At 44.7% G+C, this 24,621-nt stretch overlaps 3 protein-coding genes across 4 annotated transcripts; 1 reads left to right on the forward strand and 2 right to left on the reverse strand.

The window, feature by feature from the left end:
* Positions 1 to 8,357: 8,357 nt before the first annotated feature.
* On the reverse strand, positions 8,358 to 16,611 carry PIF1 (PIF1 5'-to-3' DNA helicase). The gene is given in 13 exon segments (XM_051625185.1): positions 8,358 to 10,147; positions 10,436 to 10,627; positions 11,357 to 11,502; positions 12,077 to 12,164; positions 12,945 to 13,051; positions 13,726 to 13,865; positions 14,279 to 14,385; positions 14,459 to 14,573; positions 15,144 to 15,297; positions 15,394 to 15,567; positions 15,570 to 15,702; positions 15,774 to 16,371; positions 16,424 to 16,611. Coding segments are annotated over 13 exon segments (2,199 nt in total). The 3' UTR covers positions 8,358 to 10,090.
* CFAP144 (cilia and flagella associated protein 144) lies at positions 16,610 to 18,859 on the forward strand. Of its 2 annotated transcripts, none has more exons than XM_051625458.1 (3): positions 16,610 to 16,742; positions 17,573 to 17,632; positions 18,680 to 18,859. In XM_051625458.1, exons 1-3 carry the CDS (start codon positions 16,610 to 16,612, stop codon positions 18,760 to 18,762), a joined length of 276 nt encoding a protein of 91 aa, XP_051481418.1. In that variant the 3' UTR covers positions 18,763 to 18,859. The 2 variants fall into 2 exon arrangements, with proteins under 2 accessions (XP_051481418.1, XP_051481417.1); XM_051625457.1 differs by having other exon boundaries at positions 18,544 to 18,747.
* Positions 18,860 to 18,895: 36 nt separating this feature from the next.
* On the reverse strand, positions 18,896 to 24,564 carry EBNA1BP2 (EBNA1 binding protein 2). Its single transcript, XM_051625456.1, has 9 exons — positions 24,458 to 24,564; positions 24,247 to 24,330; positions 23,893 to 24,050; positions 23,188 to 23,311; positions 21,939 to 22,028; positions 21,627 to 21,702; positions 21,276 to 21,366; positions 20,802 to 20,964; positions 18,896 to 20,432 (listed from the first exon to the last, which is right to left on the reverse strand). The coding sequence occupies exons 1-9, from the start codon at positions 24,548 to 24,550 to the stop codon at positions 20,382 to 20,384; spliced, it is 930 nt and encodes a 309-aa protein (XP_051481416.1). The 5' UTR covers positions 24,551 to 24,564; the 3' UTR covers positions 18,896 to 20,381.
* Between the last annotated feature and the right edge of the window lie 57 nt (positions 24,565 to 24,621).

Raw genomic sequence — 24,621 nt, forward strand, 5'->3', positions numbered from 1 at the left:
AGCCTAAGAATCCAGGGGTGGTAAATATTTGTGGAGAGGAAAAAAAGTGATAAGTCTTGCAGTAGCTCTTCAGAGCTGGGGTTTTTGGGTGACTGCTGAACAGATACTTGATAGGAGTACCTAAAGAAAGGATATTAAGTTTTATAGGTCATTGAACCCGTCTCTGCAAATGGATAGTATAGGAATCCTTTTACTCCCTCAGAAGAAATACACACATACACAGCCCTGTTACTTGACTGCCCAGCTGTTTAGCAATTTCCAAATCTGCATAAACATAATAAATTATATTGTACTATGAAATATATCCTACCCAGTACCTATAAATATGACAGCTTATTGCAGAGTCTTGATTCAAGAGTATTTCTTTGCCCTCGTTAGTAACTGCCCTTTTAAATTAGTACATTCCCTGTTGTGGCAAACTGCAGGCTCGGGACTGGATCAACAATCTCCACAAACATGTGAAAATTAGGCTGTATATTTCAGACTGTTTTGGCAGACTGGAGAAATTCAATGCTTGGCCTCTTTTTTAACTTTACCCTTCCTCATGCTCAAGACCATGTAACAGCAGGCATTGCCCTCATCTGTATCCTGCTGCTGGCTATTGTGATATTTATTTTCCACTTTTGGAAATGCAGATAGTCTCAGTGAACTGGACAATAACCAATATGCAGTAGTAACAAAGTCTCTATTCTATTGGATGCAGAACATAAAAATGGGAGAGATAAATACTTTGTAGCTCTTCTGACTTTTTAAGTGTCTCCACCTTTTCTATCACTTAGTTAAAAAAGCTGAGACATACATATCTAGAAACTGAGATGCTCCCAGAACCTTTGAGAATCACTGGCCAACTCCAAAATAAGCTTCCCCTTGAAGACTGGACACAGAGAAAACCATGAAGATTTTAAAAGGTAAATAGGGCATTCAGAAGAGTTGGCTTAGAGGAAAGCAAGTGGAAAGGACATGTCATTTTTATGTTCTTCTGGAAGGAGAATCTTTAATGATACCCTAGTCACTGGATCCCAAATACTGTGGTAAGTAAGATGCTACTGTGCCAAAACCCCAATTAAATAGTTTCTCTCATCACACCAACATCTGCTCAAGTCTTATATACTGCAGCAGAACACTTTGAAAGAACAACATTTTTGGTTCCTTGTAGAAAGGGGATTAATTTAAATGTATATTTCTTTGGCCTGAACACCTTATCAGTTCTTACCAGAACTTAGCAGTTTGTCAGTATGTTATTTTAAGCTACCTCTGCTGCAGCCTGTACAAGTCTTGAGTTTTGCCTAGATTTATGCAATTAAGCTGCATTTAAGTTTCAAGCGCCAGGAGTGATTTCTGCAGAAATGTGTTGCGAGCTTGTCTCCAGGACAGGCTTTCAACAATACAGAGCCAGATAAAGCTTTAGAGTAAACACATTGCTAAAACTTGAGGATGAAATACACGAGATTTGAGTACTTAAAATAAAGTTGGGGTGGATATCTAGATCTTTTCCTCCTTTCTGTGTCTGGCTGAGCAAGCTTTCCTGAACAAGAAGTAATCTTGTTATGAATTTAACCAACATTGTATTTAGTGGGCCCTGAGTTCCAATGTCTTTCCTTTATTTTCATTGGCTATTGGTGTTTTCAATCTGTTAGTGAAATCTACAAGAAAAAAAGCTATATTCTGTTAATCTAATTCTTATATATCTAGCTTCTCACATGCTTTGACATAAATTTGGATGAAATGGAGCTACATCTTACATGTCGTGAATGTTCCTTGTAAGACATTGAAGGAAAAGAAATAATTAGAAAATAAATGTAAGATACTTAGAATGAAGAGCATTCTTGTAGAAAACTTAATAGTGGTGCCATTAAAGTTTTCATGTGATTAGTGTTTACTGTAGGTTATGAAACTGTGTGCAAACACTTGTGCAGAACTCCTATTGGTACCTACAGGGAATGGTCACATGGCATTCAGTCATGACATTCACACTGCCCAGAGCAGATTATCAGTAAATTGATAAACTACATTGAGACTAAACTTGCTTAATTTAAAATATGAGAAGTAAATGCCTAAACACAGAGAGAAGACAGTGCAGCTTAATCCAGACACCCAGTTGCAATCCAAATTAATCTGATGCACCCTGTCTAGGACCCTGCCTGAAACTCAAGATAGTACATGTGTCTTTCTAATAACTAGTCACAACAAACAACTTTTCTTCAGAGTTTTTAACTGATGCATTTGAAAATGAAATGTGATAAGAAAATTGTGCTCTTCTTCAGCTGGTGTACAGGGAAAATATCTGACAAACTAAACATTAAATTTAAAAAGTTCTTCCAGCTGCAGTTAAAGAAACCAGACACAAACTATTTGCACAGGTTGTTGGTGGTTTGTTTGGGGTTTTTGGTTTTTGGTTTGGTGTTTTGTTTTTTTATTTTGAGGGGTGGGGGAGCTGGCAGTGTTAAGTGCAGTAATTAGACCTGTTGTAGCTGAGCCAACAAGTATATTTCAAGGATACCATAATTTCATCTTTTAGGGAAGGAGGCTACAACTTGCAAAATAAATAAATAAAATCAAGGAATCTACGCCTCCTTCTTGAACTAATATCCCTTCTCTCCTAGTGACTTAGATGGGCATGTCCATAGAAATGTAGTCCTCCACTTTCTGAATAACCGCATTATAGAACAGTGAGCAAAAATAAGGGCAAGAAATCAAACTTAACAGTCTGATGCAATATTGCAGTTCCTACAGCACCACCAGTAGCTCATTTCCCTACAAAGTTCTTAAATAGCTAGATAAGAATTCCACTCTCCCTCCAATATTTCTGTTAACAGAATATTTATTACATCCTTCAGGCATTCCAGTGCCTTATCTCACACTGGCATCTGGACAGGTTCAGGTGTATGTCATATTCCCTGTGAGATTATGAAGAAACCCCTTGGCAAAGGAGCTTCAAGAGACAGTCAAGGATCTAGATATCAAAATGATTAGTTGGGATTGCACTGAGACTGAGAGATATTATAAATTAGCTCTGTGAAAATACCTGTTAAAGGCAAAAATTAAAATACAGCAGACACTCTATATTACAGAACAATCTGGCACACTGGTAGCTAATTGATTGTTAATGTTTAGTATATTTGTAGAATGGAGCATGAGGAAGCAATTAAGCCTCCCTCCTGCTTATAAACTGTATAAATTATTTTTTAAAATCTTATTTGATAGAAAATAACAGCAGCTTCCAGCCTGCTATCAAAGTTTATGCAGCTAAAGTAAGCAATACAGTTTTCATCTGGCAGTATGTCACTTACATAGCATTTAAGATCAAAATGTGCACTCTCCCCCTGCTTTTATCATCAGTTATCTTCTCTTTAATGAAATTGTATGTCTCAGAGACAGAAAACAAACCTACTGTTTTTTAAAAGTGAACAGAACAGCAGCTGTTTAATTTGGATTGTTCAATAAAATCAGATCAACTTTCCTTCCCTCCAGAGGAAAAGCTGGGTTTTAAAGTCTATTTCTATCAAAATACTTTCGAGGTAGCATTTTTTTCCCCTCAGCTGTTGGAAACAAATATTGAAAAAATTAACTTTCTTTTCATGGTAGAGTGCATTCTGACTTGGAGTTTCAGCACAACTAAATTCTCTTTGAAATATGCAGATGTCTCTGACTGGAATTCCAAAATAAACAAGGAATTCCCAGCCAAACCCAAGAGAAAGGGAAAAAAAAAGCTGATATACGGCAGTTGTCTCCTCTTTTAACATGCTAAACAAAGAATTCACCCTTGATTTCCAGCAAGATGAGGTCTTCATGAACTGAGAGACAAAGACAAAATACTCTCCACCAACCCTGTTCTGGAAATAAAATGAAAGGACTCCATACTTGTAAAACAGATCCTTATGAAAAAAAAGGAGCATTTTAGAATCTACACTAATTTGTTTTGCAATGTCCCCTCCACCATTTTGTCTCCGTATTAATTGTTACCTCTCCCCTTTTGGTAAGTTTTATTACATTTGTGTCAATTCCCACTTGTTTGGGCTGAAACCTATTAATACATAACCAGCCTGTGAACATCATCATATCATCATGGTACACACTATGTACTTACATGGAGTACTTATCTTTTGTCAACTCAAAAATGTCCTTGAAATACATTTTCCTCACCCCCTTCAAACAGTCCTCATACCTCACAAATGCCAAAAAAGATATACTGAAGCACATTGATAGATTTTCTTCTTTTCCAAAAAGTTGTCTACAGTGTAGTTTGGACAGCATGTGCAATGTATCCTCCCCTAGCCATGACTTTTTTGGGGAGCACCTTGTCATCATCTAGCAAGAGTTATAGTCATTTGGCTGCCTTCAACAGTAGCTTCACCATAATGCTTCTTAACAGTTTCTGAACAGACTGCATGTCCATCTGGTGTCCCAAGGTGAACTTACAAACTAATTCTGGAGCAGAGAACACAGCAAGAAGCTCCTTTTTAATTTGAGCTTACCTCCCTTCTGTGCCCATCAAAGCACTGCAAGCTCCACTGATCTGGCTCTGCCTCGGTGCTTGTCTCAGCCCTCCTTACCAGGCATCATTAACTCTATTGCTACACTTCTAACCATCCCACAGTAAGACTGCTAAAGGATGATACCGGTCTTGTGACTTCCCCTGCTCCTTCAGATACTTTTTGACCACAGTAGATCTCTTAACTATGACAAAGGCCCATAGGTGTATCAATTCTGGAAACATACTTTGTAACTATGCTAAATCTATATGCTCTGCATGCCTTGGATGTATTCCTAATTATTGCATTTCTCTGGTTCTAGACAGAGCACTTCAGATGTCATGTGCTCTCTTCATCTTCAGTTTTTGACAGCTTTCACCTCAGCATGATATCCTGCTCCCAGTACCCTACCTGGAGTTGTTACAACTTGGTAGAGTGCTGAATTCTTTTTTTCTTGAGGCCTCCTTCTGATGCAGGAAAAGCAGCACCTTTGTGCTTAAGTTTTGTCAATAGGCTCCCCTTGATTTTGTGGCCTGTAGTAACCCCCAACCAACAGGCTCCCTTTGTTGCTTTGGTCTCCAATTCTTACTTGTAATAACCTCATGGCTATTCTTCAGAGACAGAAGAATGTATCATCCCTATATTTGATGACAGGAAATCACAGGTCTTTCAAAAAGCAAAGTGGGAGCTAGAATCTTTAAAGACCTGGACTAACTTCCAACCCCTGACTGAAAAGTCTGGGCAAATCCCCCTGCAGTTCTCAGGGTGTTAATAACAATTTGAAAAAAGTTAATGTTATGGACCTGTAGAAAGTGTATATAGCCCAGTGTCTTGGGAAGAGTAGACAGAAGATGTGAATTATATACATGTTCACCTACCAGTTGATTAAAATAATATATTTAAAGAAATAGGAAAAAAAAATTTGAAATTACAGTCTTCGTATGTTTAAAAAAATTACAGTCTTAATAAAATTTGTCAGAGTCATGTTTATCATAGCTCTACATTCTTGCAAAAAGATTGCAATAAACAATTTAGTAAAAAAAAAAAAATGTGTTATGGTTAAATTTGGAACATTGCCCACACATAGGCACATGGTACCATTTAAGATATTCTTGGCATCTTAAGGCCATCCCAGAAGGCCTCTCACAGGTCTGTGTCACTTATGACAGCTCCCTGTACCAACACCATAACGCATTTAATAGAAAAAGTTTCAGATAGTGTGGTATTCAATAATTATAAATGAAGAAGTTTACTCTTAGATTTGTTATCAACTTATTTTGCTTGTATCATAAATTATATAGAAGTAGCTTAGCAAAAAAATTCCATCCAACATCCTTATAATCTGCAATAGAAACAAGGATGAAAGACTCATACAGGAAACCGTGAGATAGAGATTTTACAAATTTAAATGCAATCTCTAGTAATTCAGGTTTTTCTCATGATAATAATAGAACTGCTTAGATTTAGCAGCAGAAGACAGTTGCACATCACTGAGTAACATAATACAAAATGAGATACTTCTAGTATCTGTGAGGAAAAAAGACATTAGCATTCATAACATAGCCTATAATGTACTGCATTTTCATTACTTAGGAGTAGCATTTGTTTGATCTATTCAGAGCAGTTCTGGATAGGAAGATCTAATTCATGGACACAACCTTATTTCAGCATGTGAGACCAACAGGACTACTGCTGCCTTTTCCCTGCTCACTGCAGGACTTCTGGCTACAGACTGTAAGGACACATTCATGTTTAATTATTACAAAAATGTCACATAAAGAATGAGAAGGGAGTTAAATCACCATACAAAGATTTAAACTTGAAGCTGGTTTGGTTTTAATAACACTCTGCATGTGAATTATGCTTCCAATAACACATAAATGTATTATGAAGCTTTGGCTGGTATAAAGCAATTTCTTACAGCTTAGCGTATTTGAAAAGAGAATGGCTGTATTTTGTGGTAAAAGAAATACCAATTATGAATCAAACTCATAGTTTAATTCACTGAATTATAGCTGCAGTTAAGGCAAAAGTTATGTTTAAATACTTTCTCTTCAGTTTGTGGAAGAGGAGAGACAATACTCATTTCCTCATAATTATGGGAGTAAGATGGTGAAGCCCCAGCCCTTTGCTGCAGGACCACAGGCCTCCTGGTGCCGTCCTCGCTGCAGCGGGACCCCAGACACACCGCAGGTCACCCACCTCCGCATCCTGCCAGCACCACACGGAAATGGGAATTGGCAGCTCCTCCGCCACATGGAAGTTGGAATTGGCAGCTCCTCTGCCACATGGAAGTTGGAATTGGTGGCTCCTCCAGCACACGGAAATGGGAAATGGCGGCTCCTCCGCCACCCGGAAACAGGAAATGGCGGCTCCTCCGCCACTGGCCCTTTCCCTTTCGCCTGCTGCAGTGCTTCCAGCCTCACCTCTGCATCCTGGGATATCCAACCATGCAAGTGCTACGAGCATCTGCAGGAGAGGCTGGAAACAGAGCTTTGAAGGAAGCGAACACAGTCGATACTTGGCGTTTCAGGGTCCCGGGCCCACGTGCTGGCCGCAGGCTCCGTGAGGCGAGGTCGCTCCTTCCCCACGCCTGACACAGGGATGGGCTTCCAACCCGCTCCAGCCAGTCAGGGAGCAGCCCCACGGCAGCGCACAGCCGAGCCCATCACCAAGGCTGGTTGTGCCTCTGCAGTAACAGATTCTAGGAGGAAACATCTCACAGCTGTGAGGAGTGATGAAAAAAAGTGCAAGAGATGAGCCCTGCGAGGTCCCAGGTCAGAGGAGGAGCAGCAGCTCTGGGGGCCTGGACAGAGACCGCCCTGCAGAGACCTCGGTGGAACAGATTTTTTCCTGAAGAGAGAATCCACACTGGGGAGGGGAGAACCATGAGCTCTGGGTGGCATAAGCTGAGAATGATACATGTACTTGCTCTGTGACAAGCCATGTGAGTTGTCCTTGAAAAATCCAACCTGCTAAGACCACCTTGCCTCAGCAGGTGAAAGCAACAGCACCACCAGACATTTGGAAAATGCCTTGTGGTGCTTTCGTGTAAGAAGTTGCTTACTCTTCAGATTCTTCATCATCTTACTTGCTAACAAAGACAGGATGAACAGCTCTGTTCTTCCAGTACAGTTACTGCAACAACAGAAAAATTAAACTAACAGCCTTGTGTTGGTGGGCTGGGTTCTAGCTACAGACTAGTTAATGTCCCTCTGCAAGCAAAGTTAATATTAAAGGAGTATTTGGAAGAAAATCTTTTGATTGGGTTTTGGGGTTTTTTGTGCTGATGGTTGGACCCTGTGATCTGAGGTCCTTTCCAACCATGCGATTCTCAGATTGTACTGTAAGATTTTATTACTTTTTTATTTTTGACCTCATATATACATTAGCATTATTCTGTTAAAAATCCTGACTGCAGCTCAGGTTTGTCCTGACTGCTTCTTTTAGGATTTAAATAGTAATTTTCAGCCTCAGCCCACATCCCTACATCTGCTTTAGCTGGAAATGAGTAAGGACATCCAAAATGTACACAGACAGACCCCTTTCAGCCTCAGAACAGCTGCCAAGCCTTCAAAATCCACTGCTATTCTGTACCCACTACTCCACCTCTGAGAAGGCAACCACAACACATCATGTACATTTAATACGAACATGAAAATATTTATTACCCTTTCCAGATTTAAGTTCTGTTTAGAATTTTATTTTGGACCTCAAATTGGCACAAAAAAAAATTAAAACCCATACAACTGGAAAGCTTTCAGTACCTAAACCTATGAAAGCTGAAGTAAGCCACTTGTCAAGATCATAATTAAGGCTCTGAGAGGACACCTGCACCAGCTCCCCTACTAGAGTCTAGCCCACCCACCCCTCCCACAGCTCTGGGAGCCCTGGGCCAAGGGGTCACCCCAGTGCTCCTCTCCCCCAGCAGTAAAGCTGGCACTCTCCTTCCCAGGGGCAGGGAAAGGTCATTTTTCAGTCCTCCACAAGGTGGACAAACAACTGAAGTCAAGCTCAAAGGATTAGAAGGTGTTGTTTAGCAAATATAAGTGTATTTATACCCATACACAAACAGAAATTGAATGAGAGTCGGAAGGACTAGAGGTAGTGCCAGTAACAGCCTGCAGTGTGAGAGGAAGCATCCCACCTTCCCCAGACTCCAGTACCAGCTTCAAGTAATTCCATCTCCACCACACTTCGTTGAAGAATCCATATGCCAATACATTTAAGAACACCTTTTATAGAATAGGTAGCTCTAAATAATTCCCACATTTTTCTTCTACCATTACCTTCTGTGAAGCTCTACGCCCCAAGCCCAGAAAAAAAAAGCAAACCCCACTTACATACATTTTGAAATTCTACCAGAAGTCTGCTTTCTCTTATGTTAACCACTGGCTAGTCAATATTCTTCTCTGGCTTTAAGAGCAGCTACCAAGAAGTGGCCTTTAACTCTCTCAGACTGCAGAAGCTTTGTTACGGATACACTACCCTACAAGATATGAATTCCAGCTGAATGTTGATATTTCACATTATTCCCACATGTTAAACATTTAAAAATACACAAGTTACTTAAGTTTTAAGCAATGTGCTAAAATACAAAGACCAAGGTTTCTTCTTTATTAAGACTTCAGAAAGACAGTATATTACTTCTGCTCACCACTGCTTTTGTTTAAATAGATGAAGTTACAGCTCACTTTGCATATCCTTGGCTTTCATTCCCTGATTGCACACTCAGCTTCCACCTGATTAGTCAGATAGGTTGTTTCCAGGAGAAACTCCCTCCCATTTAAGGGAGCCTCATGGGTTTAAACACCCATTTCCTTTCACTCCCTTTCTTGCTAATGGGCTAATGGATCTTCATGATTCTTGTAGCTCCACAATTATGGGTATAAAAATGGGAATAAGTCCTACCTTTTAACAGTGCCAGCTCATTTCAGAAAGTTAAAAAAAAAATAAAATCACATCTAATTGTATGCAACAGATAATAAAGGCTATGTATCAGCATAATGGGAATGTTTAACTCCTAGTTGTGTTTGTGGATGAGGTTATGCACCAGTCTCCTGGTGTTAAACATCTTGAAGGCAAGAACATCCAACATGCTAAAAAGTCATAGTCCAGCTCCTGGCAGCTCCTCACTTACTGAAGAATGAAGCATATATTCCAGATTTTTAAGACTGTTTTTCCTTGTGTCAGCAGCTCTTGTGAGCAGGTGCAATCCATCCAGGCAAAGAGGACACACACGCCTTCCAGGTCTCAACTGTAGCACACAAGCTTCAGTCTACACATGTGGAGAGCACAATACAACCAGGCAGGCAGGACAGAACAGTAGGAGGGTCCCTCAGACATGTCCTTGGTCAGCTGTTTTGTTTGCTAGAGTCGCATCTGTGACACAGAAGTACTCACGACTGTGGGCCCACAAAAGGGCTACAGAAGCCTTCCAGATTTCAGTGGCATGACACAGGGAGGCTTTGACTCATCCCGAGTCAGATGAATGAAGTAAAGACTAGAAAAAAAAATAAAAATCCTTTGTCTTAAACTGTGTTTTCAAACATACTCCATAGTGAGACTGTTGCAACTCAGTAGCCTGTGTTGACACCTCAGAGGCCAGAAGAATGTTCTCAGCTGCATTTCCAGTTCTCCTTCTCATCAGTGCTTGAATGGGTGTGTAGTGAACCCTGGAGATGGGGAAGGAAAGAAAAAACAAGCTAAGAGATTCCCATTTTCCTTTCAGTCCTTACTGCAAGAAAATGATTGAAGAGCCCCCAGCCTTCCCTTTCTCGCACAGGGACAAGTGGGTGTTTCACCACCAAGAGCTGACCCACCACATTCCCTCTCTGCAGTTTCATCTCTCCTGCTTGCATTTATTTGAATCTTGCTTAGGAAGAAAAGGAAGCATCTCAGTGCAAGTGTCTCTCATACTTGTTGCACAAGGCAGTAATTTCTAGCATGGAATTTTTCTTTACCTGGGCTAGAAGTTGATGACATCTCAGCTGTCTATAGAACTGCAACACAGCAGGATCAGCTCTGACTACTTTAGGGTCAAAATCCAGAACACGGAGACCAGCAAGGCTACGGGCTCGGGAAAGGGCTACATAAGCCTGTCCACTTTCAAAGACACGAGACAGGGAGATTTCAACACAATCTAAAGACATGCCCTATCAAAGACAGAGAGAAGCTTGTTACAAAACAAAAACAAACAGAAACACTGTGCTGTATCAACTCTATACTCATACCATGAGTCTGTCAAAGGTACATTTCTCAGTGTACAGTCTTGATTTAAAAATAATATTAAGTCCCTTGTTTGACTTTGTAACTGATGAAGAGATGGGGTGGGGAGGAAGGACAGTTTTGCACTATCTGGAAGCTGCTAGAAGACAGTAGGGTCCACCAACTCTATGATGAGCCTGTGCCTGAAACCCCACAAATCCCATATACCAAACACAGTGGGGAAAGAAATCCTGCTGGTTTCCCTCCTAAGTAATTAACCAGAGCAGCAGCCAGGCTCAAGCAATTCTCAGGCAGCCTGAGTTCAGGTTAGGCTCAGCCAGCCCTGTCTGCACCAAGAGATGTGCCAGAACACAGCAGAATTTACAACATGGACTGTTTTAAACAGTGGCAGGGGAACAAACTAACAGGTCTTTTACTGAAAGATGTATTTATCAAAGTGCATGAAGTCTTCTGAAAAGGTATGAACCATATTACTTAGATTTAAAAAGCCCGACACACCTCTGAAGGGAAAAACTAAAGACACAGGCACCCTAGAGGTCCCCCATGACAAAGGCCTTTCAGTTCTCCTTCCCATTTTACCAGTAATGTAGGTTCCCTCAGAAAATAAGGCTTATGATGGTGTAAAAGTCTATAGGCATCTGTGTAAGGGCACTCACCTGACTCTTGTGAATAGAAATGGCCCATGCCAATTTTAAAGGCAACTGCTGTCGACTCAGATGAACTCCTGATGGTCCTTTAAAGACCCATTTCTCTGTTTTGATGACTTGTGTGACCCCACAAAGAAATCTAACCTTAGGCAGCCCTGTAGGAATGGCAGCAGGAGAGAAACATTGTATTCTTGACACTCTACAGCCAGAAAGCCAGCAGCCTAAGAACACTTTTCCTTCTCCTTCCCCATGTAGGTCCTTCATGAATTTTAGGGCTGCATTAAAAAAAGAAAATGCCACACCAAAAAACCTAAACTTGCATACAGTAAATAGGATGTCCTGAAATGGCATTTGGGACCTACTTAAGCAGGAGAATTAAAAGTAGATAATTTATCAGTTAAGATACAGATAAAAACACTGAACATTAGCAGAACATTATTCCCTGAGAATAAATTAAAAAAACAACAACAACAAACACACACACACAAAAAAAACACACACCAAGAGAATAACAAAAAGTAAACACACAAGGCCCTACAGACAGCTACAGCTCATGCAGTGCATGACAACCCAGCTCATGAGAACCCCAAGCCTCTCACTGCAGAGAAAACCTCCCTGCTTTCCCTCAAATTATTCTTACCAGGCAGTAGACAAAATTAACAAGGCATTCAATGATAAATTGTTGGGAATCTTCCCCTCTCTCAATAAAGGATCAAAAAGTTTATTTACCCTTCTCTTCACTTTCAAAACCTACAACCACTCCTCGGGCCCCATTCACCAGTCCTTGAGACACATCCAGATTCTTAGCTAACATCACCTGCAGAGAAAAAGAAAAATCCCTTCGTGCACAGGCTTTACAGCCTGCTCAGCCACCTGGAGCTCAGCTTCTAGCCAGGAAGCATAAGCAAAACAGGCTAGTGTGGCCACAGCCACATTATCCACAACACCATCTCCAATTTGATTTTAACTGTTTCACAGCCTTTCCTTCCTAGGATTCCCAGCTACCTCATTCTGCAGCAATAAACATGTCACTTCAGCTGCTTCAGTCCACAGTTGTGAGTTTAGAAAGAGATTCCCCTTCCCCAAACACCAACAAGCCTAGACATAGAGGTTCTGGGAATACCTATGGAACAACTTTCCAAGGAAAATAGTGCTGCTGTTGCTAAGAACAATTAGATCTCTTCCACTCTGACAGCCTTAGTTCACAGCAAGGAGTCCAATCCTGCAAATGTGACAATCTGTGCCATATTCTTACAGGTCAGGAGGGCTGGTGCACCCAGAGTTGAGACTGCAGGCTGCCTGTGCTTTCTTCTACCTGGAAGCTTCTAAACCTGACTGGAAGTGTGTATTGGTCATAGTAGTCACCACTGTCCACCAGATGTGGGCCTGAGCTGAAATCAATTATCTGTCTGGATAAGTTTCTAAGCAGAAATGATGCAAATATGGGGGTAGGGTCTTTCGTTGGTCTGGCAGAGCTCTTCTATACAGAATCTACATTCTATACGTTAATCTACCCTATAGATTTATCTGTTATTTCTTTTTATTTTAGTGTCATTTGATCCATTGGTCTTTCACAGGTGCATATGCACACACCCACCTGAGCTCCAAGCTTTAGTTCAACTCTACCACCCACAGGACATTGAGCATCAATTAACTTCACTAGCATGGGGTCACTGTCCAAAGCCTCAAAAGTGTGCACTTCTCCTGTTAAGGAAAGAGAGATGTGACAGATTGCAACCATTGAACATAATCCACACAGCACTGCAGGACACCCAGCATTTATTTCTAACAGTAATTCTTCTTTAATATCCATTCTGCTTTGCTGGTAGTGCATCTTCTCACTAACCTTGTCACATCTAGCAGCAGTAAACTCACTATTGCCTCTCTTTCCAACATACCTCCTAAGGCACAAGAAGGCTCAGAAAACACAGGCCAGCAGTTAATAGGAACTGAGCAGTCATCATTTTGAGCATATAACCAATTTCACTTGACTGCCAACATCAGATCTCCAAAGAGGACTAAGGAAGAATCCTAGGGCCAGACAGGAAAGGAGAAATGAAATAGCCCTTAATCCAAGTTGTTCCTGGATGGAGTACTGCCTTTCTGAGGTGCTATAGAAGAAAAAGGGGTATTGAGGCAACAATGACCCACCCCACCCTACAGCAAACTTGTGGTCTATTATAAACCAAGAAGTAACAGTGTGGATTTTTAAACAAAAACATGTAAAGTTTTTACCCCCAGGCAGCTTAATTTCAACACACACAGCTTGGACTGGTGCTGTTGCACATGTGCACCAGTTCCTCCTGATACCACAGCAACCCCTTTGCATCCACGCAGAGATCAGGCCCAAAGCCAGCAGCTTCCTCCAAGGAGTTCACCTGAGAGCTGTTGCAAGCGCCTCTCATTAGTTATTTCTACATCATCTTTATGGGTGCAGAGCCGTGTAGCCAGGATCCCATCACGCTCAGACTTGTTAGTAGCAGTTTGCATCAGCAGGCTGGTAACCTCTTCTGTGCACCTGGTGTGGGAAAAGGCGATTATTATTTGAAATGATCAGGAACAGGTCTTAAGGAGCAGTAACCTTCACACAGCTGGATCACCTGTGCAAGCTTCAGGCCTCGAGAGAAAAGGGCAGACAAAGATAACTACAAGTTGGAGAGCAGTGAAAGTGTCTGTCCCAAGCCATCCCTGGCCATTGCCAGCTTGGGATCCATTGCACTCCTTAACAGAAATTGTAAAGGGACCCTAGAAAGGACCCCTCCTTACCAGAGGGGCATATATAAAACCTACTTACATTTACTACAGCATTCATAGCTATTTACCCCAGCCACACACTCTTGACAGAGCACAGGGAAGACATGACAAACTGTTCTTTTCTCTGCTGCATCAGCAGGGAGCAGGGATTTCAATGAGAGCAGAACCTTTCCTCACCTGCCTAAACGGACTGCATTCAGGAGTGAGACGAAGGTCTTGTCGGTCTGTCTCCGCACTTCAGTCAGCTCCATGTTTATGTGGATGCATTTCCTCCAGCTTTTTGCCTGGCAAACCATCCTCTTGTTAATAAAAAGGCAGAGTTGAATTATAAGGGTAAGTTTAGGGACAGTTCTGTACCTGGAAGCAGAACTTGGTTTCTTCATTAGCCTTGCGGACAGGGGGTAGTTGCAAGAAGTCCCCACAGATGATTAGCTGAATTCCTCCAAAAGGCTCATCCCGTTTTCTGACTGCCCTGAAAAGGAAGGAGGAGAAAAGATGATAAAAGAAGCTTTGAGGGCCCTCCAGGACCTGGACGTAGTCAGATCTCAGAGGTTACTTCTTAGACTGTCAGTATATTCAAACATGTACCACCTACAGTAGAAGATGATTGTCCTCAGTTGTGTTAGAAGAACTTAACAAATTAAACAATGCTATTACAAGGCATTCATTTTCCTTTATGTACCCACCCCAGATGTCATTACAAGTCTTGGCTCCTGGAGAGCTGTTACACCGTAACTGCTTCTGTTTGTGAGAAAACTGCGGGGCACAGCACAGACATCTGCATTCTGCACTCAGCTCTACAGGCAACAGTTGGCTCCAGAGGTGGAAACAGCAACCAAAACAGCCACAGCTGGGGATCTGGGACACTATCAAAAACTACCTAAGATAAAGGTCTGCCCAGACACTGGCTGTGATTTCAGACTTCCTCACAGTCCTGTGCCAGTGGTTGCCTTGTATCCAGTCACACAACCAGAAGAATGAACCAACCCAGAAATTTAGGGAAACTCATTTCTGCAAGTTGTCTGACCTGATGATCACTCACCGTGCCACTGCCTCCAACCTATCAAAGAACTGGCCATCCACCATGGAGATCTCATCGATAATTAAGCACCGGCAGGCCAGCCAGTGCTGCCTCACCCCAGGCCTCTCTGCCAGCTGAATACACTGCTCCAGCGGTGCCTTCCCAGAACCGATCCCTGGCAGGGAAGGAGAAGGAAAAGTTTTGGGAAGCCCCTGACTCTTTGAGAAGGGTGTGAGAGCTCCCAGCCCTTTGCTGTCAGGCAGACCATCACCTGCAAAGGCGTGAAGAGTGGTGCCGCCGATGTGGCAAGCGGCCACTCCCGTGCTGGCTGTGGCGTAGGTGCTCTTCGGGGGGAGGGAGCCCACGATCTTCTTCAGCAGGAACGACTTCCCGGTCCCTGGGAGGAGGGAGAAGAAGCAGGTCGGCGGCGAGGCCCGAGGACGCCAGCTAGAGACAGCCACCCAGCCCCGTTACCTGCACAGCCGGTGAAGAAGATGCTCTTCCCGCTCCGCACGGCGCCCAGCACGGCCTCCTGCTCCGCCGACAGCCTCACCGGGGGCCGCCTCTCTGCGCGGGGCACCTGCGGGACGGGCGGCATGCTGTCAGGGTAGGGCCGGTAACCGGAGCCGCCCCCCTCATCCCGGGACTCACCTCCACCGAGCGTTCCCCCCGGGCCTCGGCGTCGCGGCGGCAGCCGGGAGCGCGCAGCAGGTCGCGCTCCTGCAGAGGGCTGATGACAGCGAAGGCCGCCGGTGGCCGCTCCGTCAGGCGGGGGACGCGCTGCGCCCCGGGCGCCCCGGCAGCGACCTTGAGGCGCAGCAGGCGGAGGAAGCGGCGCAGCGCGTGCGGGGGGCAGTCGGAGAGCAGGACCTGGGCACCGCCCGGCCCCACCCGCACCGCCGCCCGCCCCTCGCCCGCGAACCGCGTGAAGAGCCGCACGGCGTCCCCGGCCAGCACGAAGCTCAGCGTGGCCGCCGCCGCCCCGCCGCGGCCGCCGACCACCCGCAGCACTGGCTGCCGCAGCTCGTTGCGGCCCAGCAGCACCAGCGCGCCCCGCATCAGGCGGCGCCGCGGAGCCGGTGCCCCCGGCAGCGGCTGCTCCACGGCCACGGTGCAGCGCAGCTCCGCGTCCAGCCCTGCGTCCTGCTCCACGGCCGCGGTGCGGTGCAGCTCCGGGTCCTGCTCCACGGCCGCGGTGCGGTGCAGCTCGGCGTACAGCCCCGCGTCCTGCTCGACGGCCGCGGTGCAGCTCCGGGTGCAGCCCCGGGTGCAGCTCCGGGTCCAGCTCCGCCGCCTCCAGCCGCGCGTTCAAACCCTCCGCGTGCAGCCGCCGCCAATCGGCGCCGGGGGCTTTAACTCGGCGGCCAATAGGAGGCGGGGAGGGAACGGGCTCGAGGCGGGCGGGGGAGCGCCTGTCTGGCCAATCAGCGGCCTCGTGAGGACCACGTGAGGCGTTGCCAGGCGACGGGACGCCGCGCGGCGGGGCCATGGCCGCCCGCGGGGGCGAGAAGGAGCCGCTGGACGCGGTGAGTCAGAACCGGATCCTGTGCGAGCGGGTGCGGAAGGAGCTGCACTGCCAGAAGCTGCACACGCGATTCGACGTGAACCCGCTCCACCGCGGTGAGGCGGCGCGGGAGGGCCCGCGGTCACCCGGGAGCTGGCAGAGACCCCCGAGGGCCAGAGCAGGCGGGGCAGGGCGGGACGGGCTCCGGGGCACACGGCTCCGGGTCCGAAACAAGCAGCTGCACCCACGAGCGCCCGCAGCGGCCGGTCAGAGGGGCAGATGTGGAAGGGGCTTTCCGTGTTGCCTGACAAACCAGTCTGCCAGCTCAACATGCAACTGAGACAAGGGCAGCTTGCCCAGATTAGACGGTGCCTTAGCAAACACGTAGAAGCGAGGCAACCGTTTGGGATCTGGGACCCACCCAAGGATTTTAAGAAAAAAAAGCCAAACAAACAAACAAACCCAGAGATAGGAGGAGACAGAGAGCCCAAACCCTTCACTGTTTCTTCAGCCCCTGGGCTGGTTTCCACCAGCCCACTCAGTCACAGAGTATCATCCTCTCTGCAGGCACGGAGGGGTGATGTGAATAGATTTGCTCAGATGTTGGTTTCACAGTGAAACAAGAATGAACCAAAGGAAAACCACTGGAAGGCGAGAACCCTGCAGGCCACCATGTGTGGGAGGGTGGAACTTTACCGTGTTGAATGCAGGCAGTATCCAGTAGAATGGCCTTAAGCATAGCTAACACCCCTCCCTTTCTAGGAAGTTGCTGTGAGTCTAACTCATTTTTGTTCTCTCATGCTGCTTCTCCTTTACAACTTCAGTGAAGCAGCTGGGCCCAGACTGGGGAATAACCACAAAGAACATTTGCCATGATGGGTATCCTAGACCCGGCTGTGATAACATAGTCACAATAAAGTAATTCACGTGCATAAATTCTTTCCAGTTCACACCCTCACCAGGAAGCCCATGTCTTGGCACGATAATGTAGAAGAGACGGCAGATGGTAAGAAATCTCTGAACAGCTTGTGATAATTGCACAAGAAAATTACTAATAAGTAAGATTTTAAAATTCCAATTAGTCTAGGAGATGACATACGTGCAAACACCCCTGTGATAATATAGGGAAGTTAAACTCATTCATTATTTTTGTTAAATGTAAGGCAATTTTTTTCTACTTTAAGGGCCTTTTCCAATACTTTTCATTATCAAGCTTGCATTAATGAAATTATGTTTTTTTTGTTGTTGCTTTAGTTATACTATAAAATTCTGCTTAAGAATCTAAACTTCTTTCAGGGGAAAACAAAAAGCATCTAGAAACATGTTTTATACATACATGTTGCCTGTCACAGCAGGTTCTATCTAGCCACTGCATATTGGTAAACTGCTGAAACGTCTGCTGAGTCTTGTGTTACAGCAGTAATAACAGGAACCCTTTTAGCAGCTGCTCCTCCATCTCTAATATGCCAATTTTGTCTAAAAACCTTCATGGTCAGGTAAGGTTGGCCTGCTCTAGTCAAGGATTGGGGAAGATAAGGGTGGGGGGCAGAAAAAAAAAAAAAAAACAACAGCGAAAGGCAGCAGGCTTCAGGCAACTGAGAAAGATGACAGCTAACATGGAGCACTGGTTGATACTAGACGTGGTGGTATAAGAAAAGGAAGATGCTGCAATAAAGTAAAGGGGGATGACAGAATTAACAGGACAGCACAGGCAGGCAGATCTTGACACTTCATCAGGATAAATTTGAGTAGAAATGTCGCCCTGCATTTGTACATCACTCACAGAAGCACAGGTTGTATCAACCCTTGGTTTTCTCGTTATTGCTGGGCAGCATTAGGAGAACCCATTCTAGCATACATCCACTGGTTTATAAGGATACTTTCTTCCATTTGTATTTGTGTCTCTTAATCCAACAGAAAAGTTTCTGAATCTGATTCACCATGCAGCACTGGAGCCAACAAAGAAGTATTCAGAGCCACAAACTGAGAGCCAAGAAATTGGCTGGAACCCACCTTTGGTGAGTAGGGTGCTTAAGGACATGGCTCTTTGCAGGATTCAGAGGTTCAGCCCATCGCACTGAAAGATATTCATGCCAGAAAATAATCTGTGACATGGAAAAGAATGACCAGGAATGAGCAGAGCTGTTAATTAACAAGTTTCTAAAAATTACACCTATGAAGACTCTTCACAACAGCAGAGGAGTGTGAACACAGGAACAGAAACTTCCCCCAAGAAACTTGGATGCAAAATGACAGTCGACCCCAAGCATATTGCCAAATGCCACATATGTAGTCATGCCTGTTTATTAAGGCCATGAGAAATGGCATCGTGAGCAATCTGAAGTGACATACATAAGTACTGTGAAAAGAAATGTGCTGCTGCACAGTATCTTTCAAACAAACTGCAAGCAGAATGATAAAATCAATCATCAGCTAAGTAAACCCGAGGCCGAATACACCAGTGAGGATTCATCTGGGGAAGCGTGATTAAACAGGAGGAAAAGAAATCTCATTAACAAGGCAAGACATCAATCATGTCTGACAAATGAACAGCTGTGACAATGACTGACTTAGAAGATTTGAGTGTTCTGAAAGAGGCAAATGAGGGCTTGATTAATTTTGGCCTGTTACAAAGAAAACTTAAGTAAGAAAACAAGTCAGTCTTCTGCAACTTTTCACATTACATTTCAGTTACTCATAACAAGGCTAGCGCCCAGCAGGGCCTTATGCTGTTAGATACTGCTGGTAGGATTAGGCTGGTACAAAGAGGCAACAACATTTGTGTGAAGGGAAGCGAGTAACATGTGTAGAGTCAGGACTCCCCATGCTGCTTCACACGCTGTTTTCCTTTTTCACCAGTGAACAGTATATTCTCAAAAAAGTGGTACCCTCCTCATTTGTCATTTGGGCATTTCTCAGCAGCAAGAACACTGTGCATCACTCCTCTCAGGAGGGACTACTACTACTGATTCTAGCAGAAGCATATGACCATTGACCATTTTTCCTTCCCAGATTCAGACAGACCGTACCGATTGCAGACTCTACTTCCCACGCCGGAAAACCGAGGTCACTAAATAAACGGTTGCTGTGGGGCACGGGGAGGAGCAGCCCAACAACCTCCAACCACCTGCAGTAGTGGAGTGGTCAAGCCACACAACTTAGACAGAAGTAGCTAATGGCATCTAATGTGTTAGGCCCTGCTTGTTGTTAGGTGAGTCTGGCAGATTTCTGGCAAGAGAAGACAGCAAGAAAAGGGATTTGCAGCCTGACAATAGTTACAGAAATAAACCTACTTGTAAGATTGTTGCATTTGTCTCATTCTTGTTCCAAAAGCCATCTATGTGAATAGCCTGAAAACCACTTTAACTTCTTGGCAGGCTTCAGACTTTTTATTCTGACACCAGCAACATGACCCAGAACTCAAGTTCACCACATACATGTCAACATTAGCTGTGGAAAAAGCTGTCAGTATAAAGGGAACAAAGGGCAGGCTTCAGCCACCATTCATAACACAGCTAAACATGAATTAGACACAGTTCTGTGCAAACCATTTAATGTATTCACACACCAAAGGTTTCAGTAGAAAACAACCCTTCAACAAAACAGAAAGCAAGAAGAAATTAGTGATAAGGCACTAGTTTCCACTGACTTTTTTCTTGCCACTTGGAAGCATCCAGCTTGCTCCACAGAAAGATATGCAGAAACATATCTTGCAACACAGAGACACAAGAACCCCACTGGGGAGCACAGTCCTCTCAGCGTGCTCGGTTCTTCATTTTCTGCCTTGCTCTCTTCCCAGGTCTCTTCTGAAAAAAAAAAAAAAAAAAAAAAAAAAAGACACATTCAGATCTTTATTCTTCCTGTCCTCTGTATTTGTTCTAGCTCTACAGCCTGGAGATGACACCAAGGAGAGGATACTTGTCAGCACCTCTGTAGAGGGAGGTTTTGGGACAGAGGTAGCAACAAACAGTACTTGGTAACTCCCCCACTGATTTCCCTACTCAGACACCAAACCACTGTCCTCCATCTGCAACTGAATTATACTCAGGTCCCAAAGACAGGCATCACCAATTCCAGATGCTGGAGGCACCCATTGTGTACTCAGCTCTCCCTCCCAGGCTAGGGCTGGCTTCCTAGCCAAAAAAAGGATCATTTGCACGAAACATTTTACTTACATTGAGGGCTTTTTTTCCTCCTTTTCCTGGGCCTTTGTTGTGAGCCACTTTCGACCGGAAGCTGGATACGTCATTAACACTCTCCTTTGTGTTCCACTTCGAGCCCTTCTTCTTTCCACCAAAACCAAACTTCTGATTCTTGTATCGTCTCTTGGCATTTGGTCTGAAAAACAACCAAACATCAGCATTGCCTACATTATTTCCTCAGGAACCTCTCAAGAGGGCACATGTATCTGCTGGTGGATTCCCATCAGCCACCATAAGCCTTTCCACTCCTATTGAAAAGGCAGAAATCAGCACATTTCAGTCTCCATTCCATTCTAGCCACAGTTTTCCTCCTCTCTAGAGACAGAAAGCCCTTTTTCTTTTTAATGAACATCAATCAGAAGAGCTTTCTCGTTCCACAAAATGATCCCCTAAAAGACTTAAAAAATCAGAATCTGCATTTAAATATCTTCTCTCTCCTGGTCTCACCCCTTCTTTATCCGTTGACTTGCACTGCCTTTTTTATTCCCCTGGGATGTCGTCTGTTCTTCATCTAAAAAATCCAGCTTGTCAGAGAGACCTGCAAGAGCAAAGACAACAGTTGCTCAGCTACCACCACAGAAAATAGGAATCTTCAGTCTAAGCAATAGCAACAAGTCACTCTCACTGAAGAGCAGCTACTTGGGAAGATTTTCACTGCTGCTGGCATCTGACTCTGCACAGCAGCAGCTTTCCAAGCTCACTGCCCAGCACGACAGGTTAACATCACACATCACACTGTCTTACATTGCACACACATCACTATTCCCACCACACATTTGCTCTCTTGGACAATTTTACCTTTCTGGTATCTCTTGACTGCATTCAACATATTTTTTTTCTCCTTTTGTCTTCTCTGCAGAATCTCAGTTTGCACCTGAGATTAGAAGCAGATTATTAGGGTTGCTCCTTTGTAGTGTCCCATACAAAAAAAAAACAAATCACAAAAAAAGGAAGATATCCCATCTTTTGCTCTGTCTTCCTTCAAAGCAGCTAGACAGACAACTAGAGCAATTCCATGTATTTCAGCCAGCCTCCTGTGGTCTTTCTAAGCTCCTCACTCAGGCTCTAGATTCTTGTCATAGATAGGACCCTTCTGTGGCTCCTCCTCACCTTCTTGCCATATTTTCTCATTGCACGGAGCTGTTTCGCCTTCTCAGACCTCTCCATTGCTTCCTGTTTACTCTTGAGCTTCTGTCGAATCTTATTAGGGGATAGAAAAAATAAAATTTATCAATAGGAGAATTTTATGACTGCTGTGCAGTCAATAAAATGAAATCAATAATTACGTGAACTCTCAATGAGTGTAAAAAATAAAACACCTCTCAATCAGATGCCTTATAAGGTCTAAAATTCTTTCAACTAAAGGCTGGATCAGCTGTTACAGAAACTCCTGAACTGATCTGTAGCCAAAATCTAGTTAAAAAGACTAAACTCACACAGAGACAAGACAAAACTATAATGAGTAAAGCATTGAAGAAGAGTCAACAGCTCCTCCGTGCCATAGAAAACATCTTTTTCGTTCCTGCCTTTTCCACAAGTATTTATAAGCATGCCACATTACAGATTTCCACACAAAACTTCTGGATTCAGCCTGTGACTGCACTAAGAGGTAAGAACTGTTCTTCAAACAAAAGCCAGAAAATAAGCTAACAGTGACGTGCAAAATTGACTTAAGCCTCAGCACAACTCCTACCCTCCATCCTCTCTATGAAGATTCTATCAGTCATCAAAACAGTGAACAAGTCATTAATGAACCTCCAAGTTAGATTCCAGCTCATATTTAACTTACACAATGTAGCCTTTTTCCAAAACTAGGACAAAAATTAGGGTTCAATTTTGAACAAAGACCACAATCAAGAAGAAAGTTTGTGAAATTCTGATTTGCTACACAAATCTGACTTACTACTCATGATAGATTAATTCAGTAACACATTATTTAAAATAACAGAGAACCAAAACATACTGGGTATAAACTAAGGGTGATACTTAAATAGGGAAAAACCATCATGTTAATGCCACTGTTAACTGAAAGTCTCAGGACAAAACATAAGCACAGCCAACTTTATAAACACTGTCACACATTCGGTCCCAATTGTTTACACTCACTCCATTCAAAACAAAATATAAACCACACTCTTCTAATTTACACTCCAGCCTGTTACGGATTCCCCACATTGTATTAAAATACTTAAACAGGAAGAAATTTCCTGCCACAAAGTTTCAAATGCAAACATTGTCACAGGCATTTCTAAAAGGGATGAAGGTAAGTACATACACATCACACCTCAAGGTTAACCCCTGACACAGGCTAAAAACAACACATAAGGCAGGAAAGAAAACCATTGTTCACTGCACATACCTTCTGCATCTGTTGGTCTGATTTGGCCATCTCTGCAAAGTAATCATCTGGCCTTCGAGTAGGAATGTGCAGCTTGTGCAGCTTTGGGAGGGCTTCCAGGACAGCAGCCTGAGCCTGCCGGTAGCTGGGGAGAGAGCAGAGCACCAGCTCTGCCACGGGCTGTGGGAAACCTCACAGCACCAGCAGCAAAGGGACCTGATACTGACAAGCCCTGAACTAACATCACACCAACATGCCCTGCCCTACTGCATCTCTACTGCTCAAAAGCAATTTATGCACCAGTACAATATTGATGTTTGTATCTTGCACATATTCATTTATCTGCTTTTCAGGTACAGTTTCATGTGTTGGATTATAAAAGGCAAGGCAAAACAAGAGCGCTGTAATAACAACAAAATAAATCCACAAAGAAAAATCAATATCCTGTGTTAAAGCCATAGTGCTGCAACCAAGGAACTTCTAAAATAAACTTTTCAACAAAGGATGGAAGTCTGCTGCAAGAAGGGGAATTGTTTCCAGTCACAAGGCAAATTAAACATACTAGCATTAATTTTTAGTTATTTTCGAAATCACTTGGAGCCATCATATGTAAAATACATGATCCAAGAGTGACATGATACCAGCAGCCTGCAGCACACCTGTGTGATTCCAAGCACACAGCAGTATGTTGAGACCCTAAAAGAAATCCCTCTTGAGAACACTTACAAGGTCATTTCTCTCTGGAAATCGTTCTCAGCGTCAACAGCATCCTTGTCAGAATCACTCTGGGAAACGGAGTCCACGGCCTGGCCCAAAGTCACATCCAGCCTTTCTATCCAAGCCAGCTGCTTTCTGAATTCGGACAGGCACTGCTTCAAGCCGTTCTGGGAAGGAAGCACAGCTCTGCACACCGCTACACAGAACCAGCCCCCCAGGGCTGAATATCCAGGTCCCACCAGGGGTGCTCCTCCAAAACCGGGCCCTGTCCTGCCCCAACACACCCGCGGCCCCGCGGGGGCTCCTCTGGCCCGCAGCCCGGGCTGGCAGGATCCCGCCCTGCCCCGAGAAAGCCCCACTCACCGTGTCGTTGCGTCGCTTCGGCCGCTCCTCCAGCACCACGTTGAGCCCCGGCTTCAGCTCGCCCCTGGAGAAGGCCTCCTGGAGCTGCGGAGAGGGCAGGCTCAGGCCGCGCCGCCGGCCCGGGCACCGGGCGGCCCTGCCCCGCGGCTGCCGGGGGCGGCCTCAGCGCCGGGCCCGCGCACCGGCCCCGCCAGCGCGGCCCTGGGCTCACCTCCGAGTCCGAGAGAGAAGAGTCCTCCGAGTCGGAGCCGGAGCCGGAGCCGGAGCCGGAGCCGGAGCCGGAGCGGGCTCCCCGCCGCGCCATGCTGCCGCCGCCGCTTCCGGCCGCGTGCGCGCGCGCTGCCGCCCCTTCCGGGGCCGCCGGGGCCGCGGTTG

Source organism: Apus apus, chromosome 7, assembly GCF_020740795.1.
Source record: "Apus apus isolate bApuApu2 chromosome 7, bApuApu2.pri.cur, whole genome shotgun sequence".
NCBI classification, from domain to species: Eukaryota; Metazoa; Chordata; class Aves; order Apodiformes; family Apodidae; genus Apus; species Apus apus.

Excerpts from the sequence above, each read along its gene's own strand:
- CFAP144 (XM_051625457.1), top strand. The coding sequence starts at position 16,610 with ATGGCCGCCCGCGGGGGCGAGAAGGAGCCGCTGGACGCGGTGAGTCAG. Across the intron at positions 16,743-17,572 it reads CGTGAACCCGCTCCACCGCG|TTCACACCCTCACCAGGAAG; the intron begins GTGAGGCGGCGC and ends AATTCTTTCCAG. Across the intron at positions 17,633-18,543 it reads TGTAGAAGAGACGGCAGATG|AAAAGTTTCTGAATCTGATT; the intron begins GTAAGAAATCTC and ends TTAATCCAACAG.
- EBNA1BP2 (XM_051625456.1), bottom strand. The coding sequence starts at position 24,550 with ATGGCGCGGCGGGGAGCCCGCTCCGGCTCCGGCTCCGGCTCCGGCTCC. Across the intron at positions 23,312-23,892 it reads TTCCAGAGAGAAATGACCTT|CTACCGGCAGGCTCAGGCTG; the intron begins GTAAGTGTTCTC and ends CTCTCTCCCCAG. Across the intron at positions 22,029-23,187 it reads CAGACCAACAGATGCAGAAG|ATTCGACAGAAGCTCAAGAG; the intron begins GTATGTGCAGTG and ends TCCCCTAATAAG.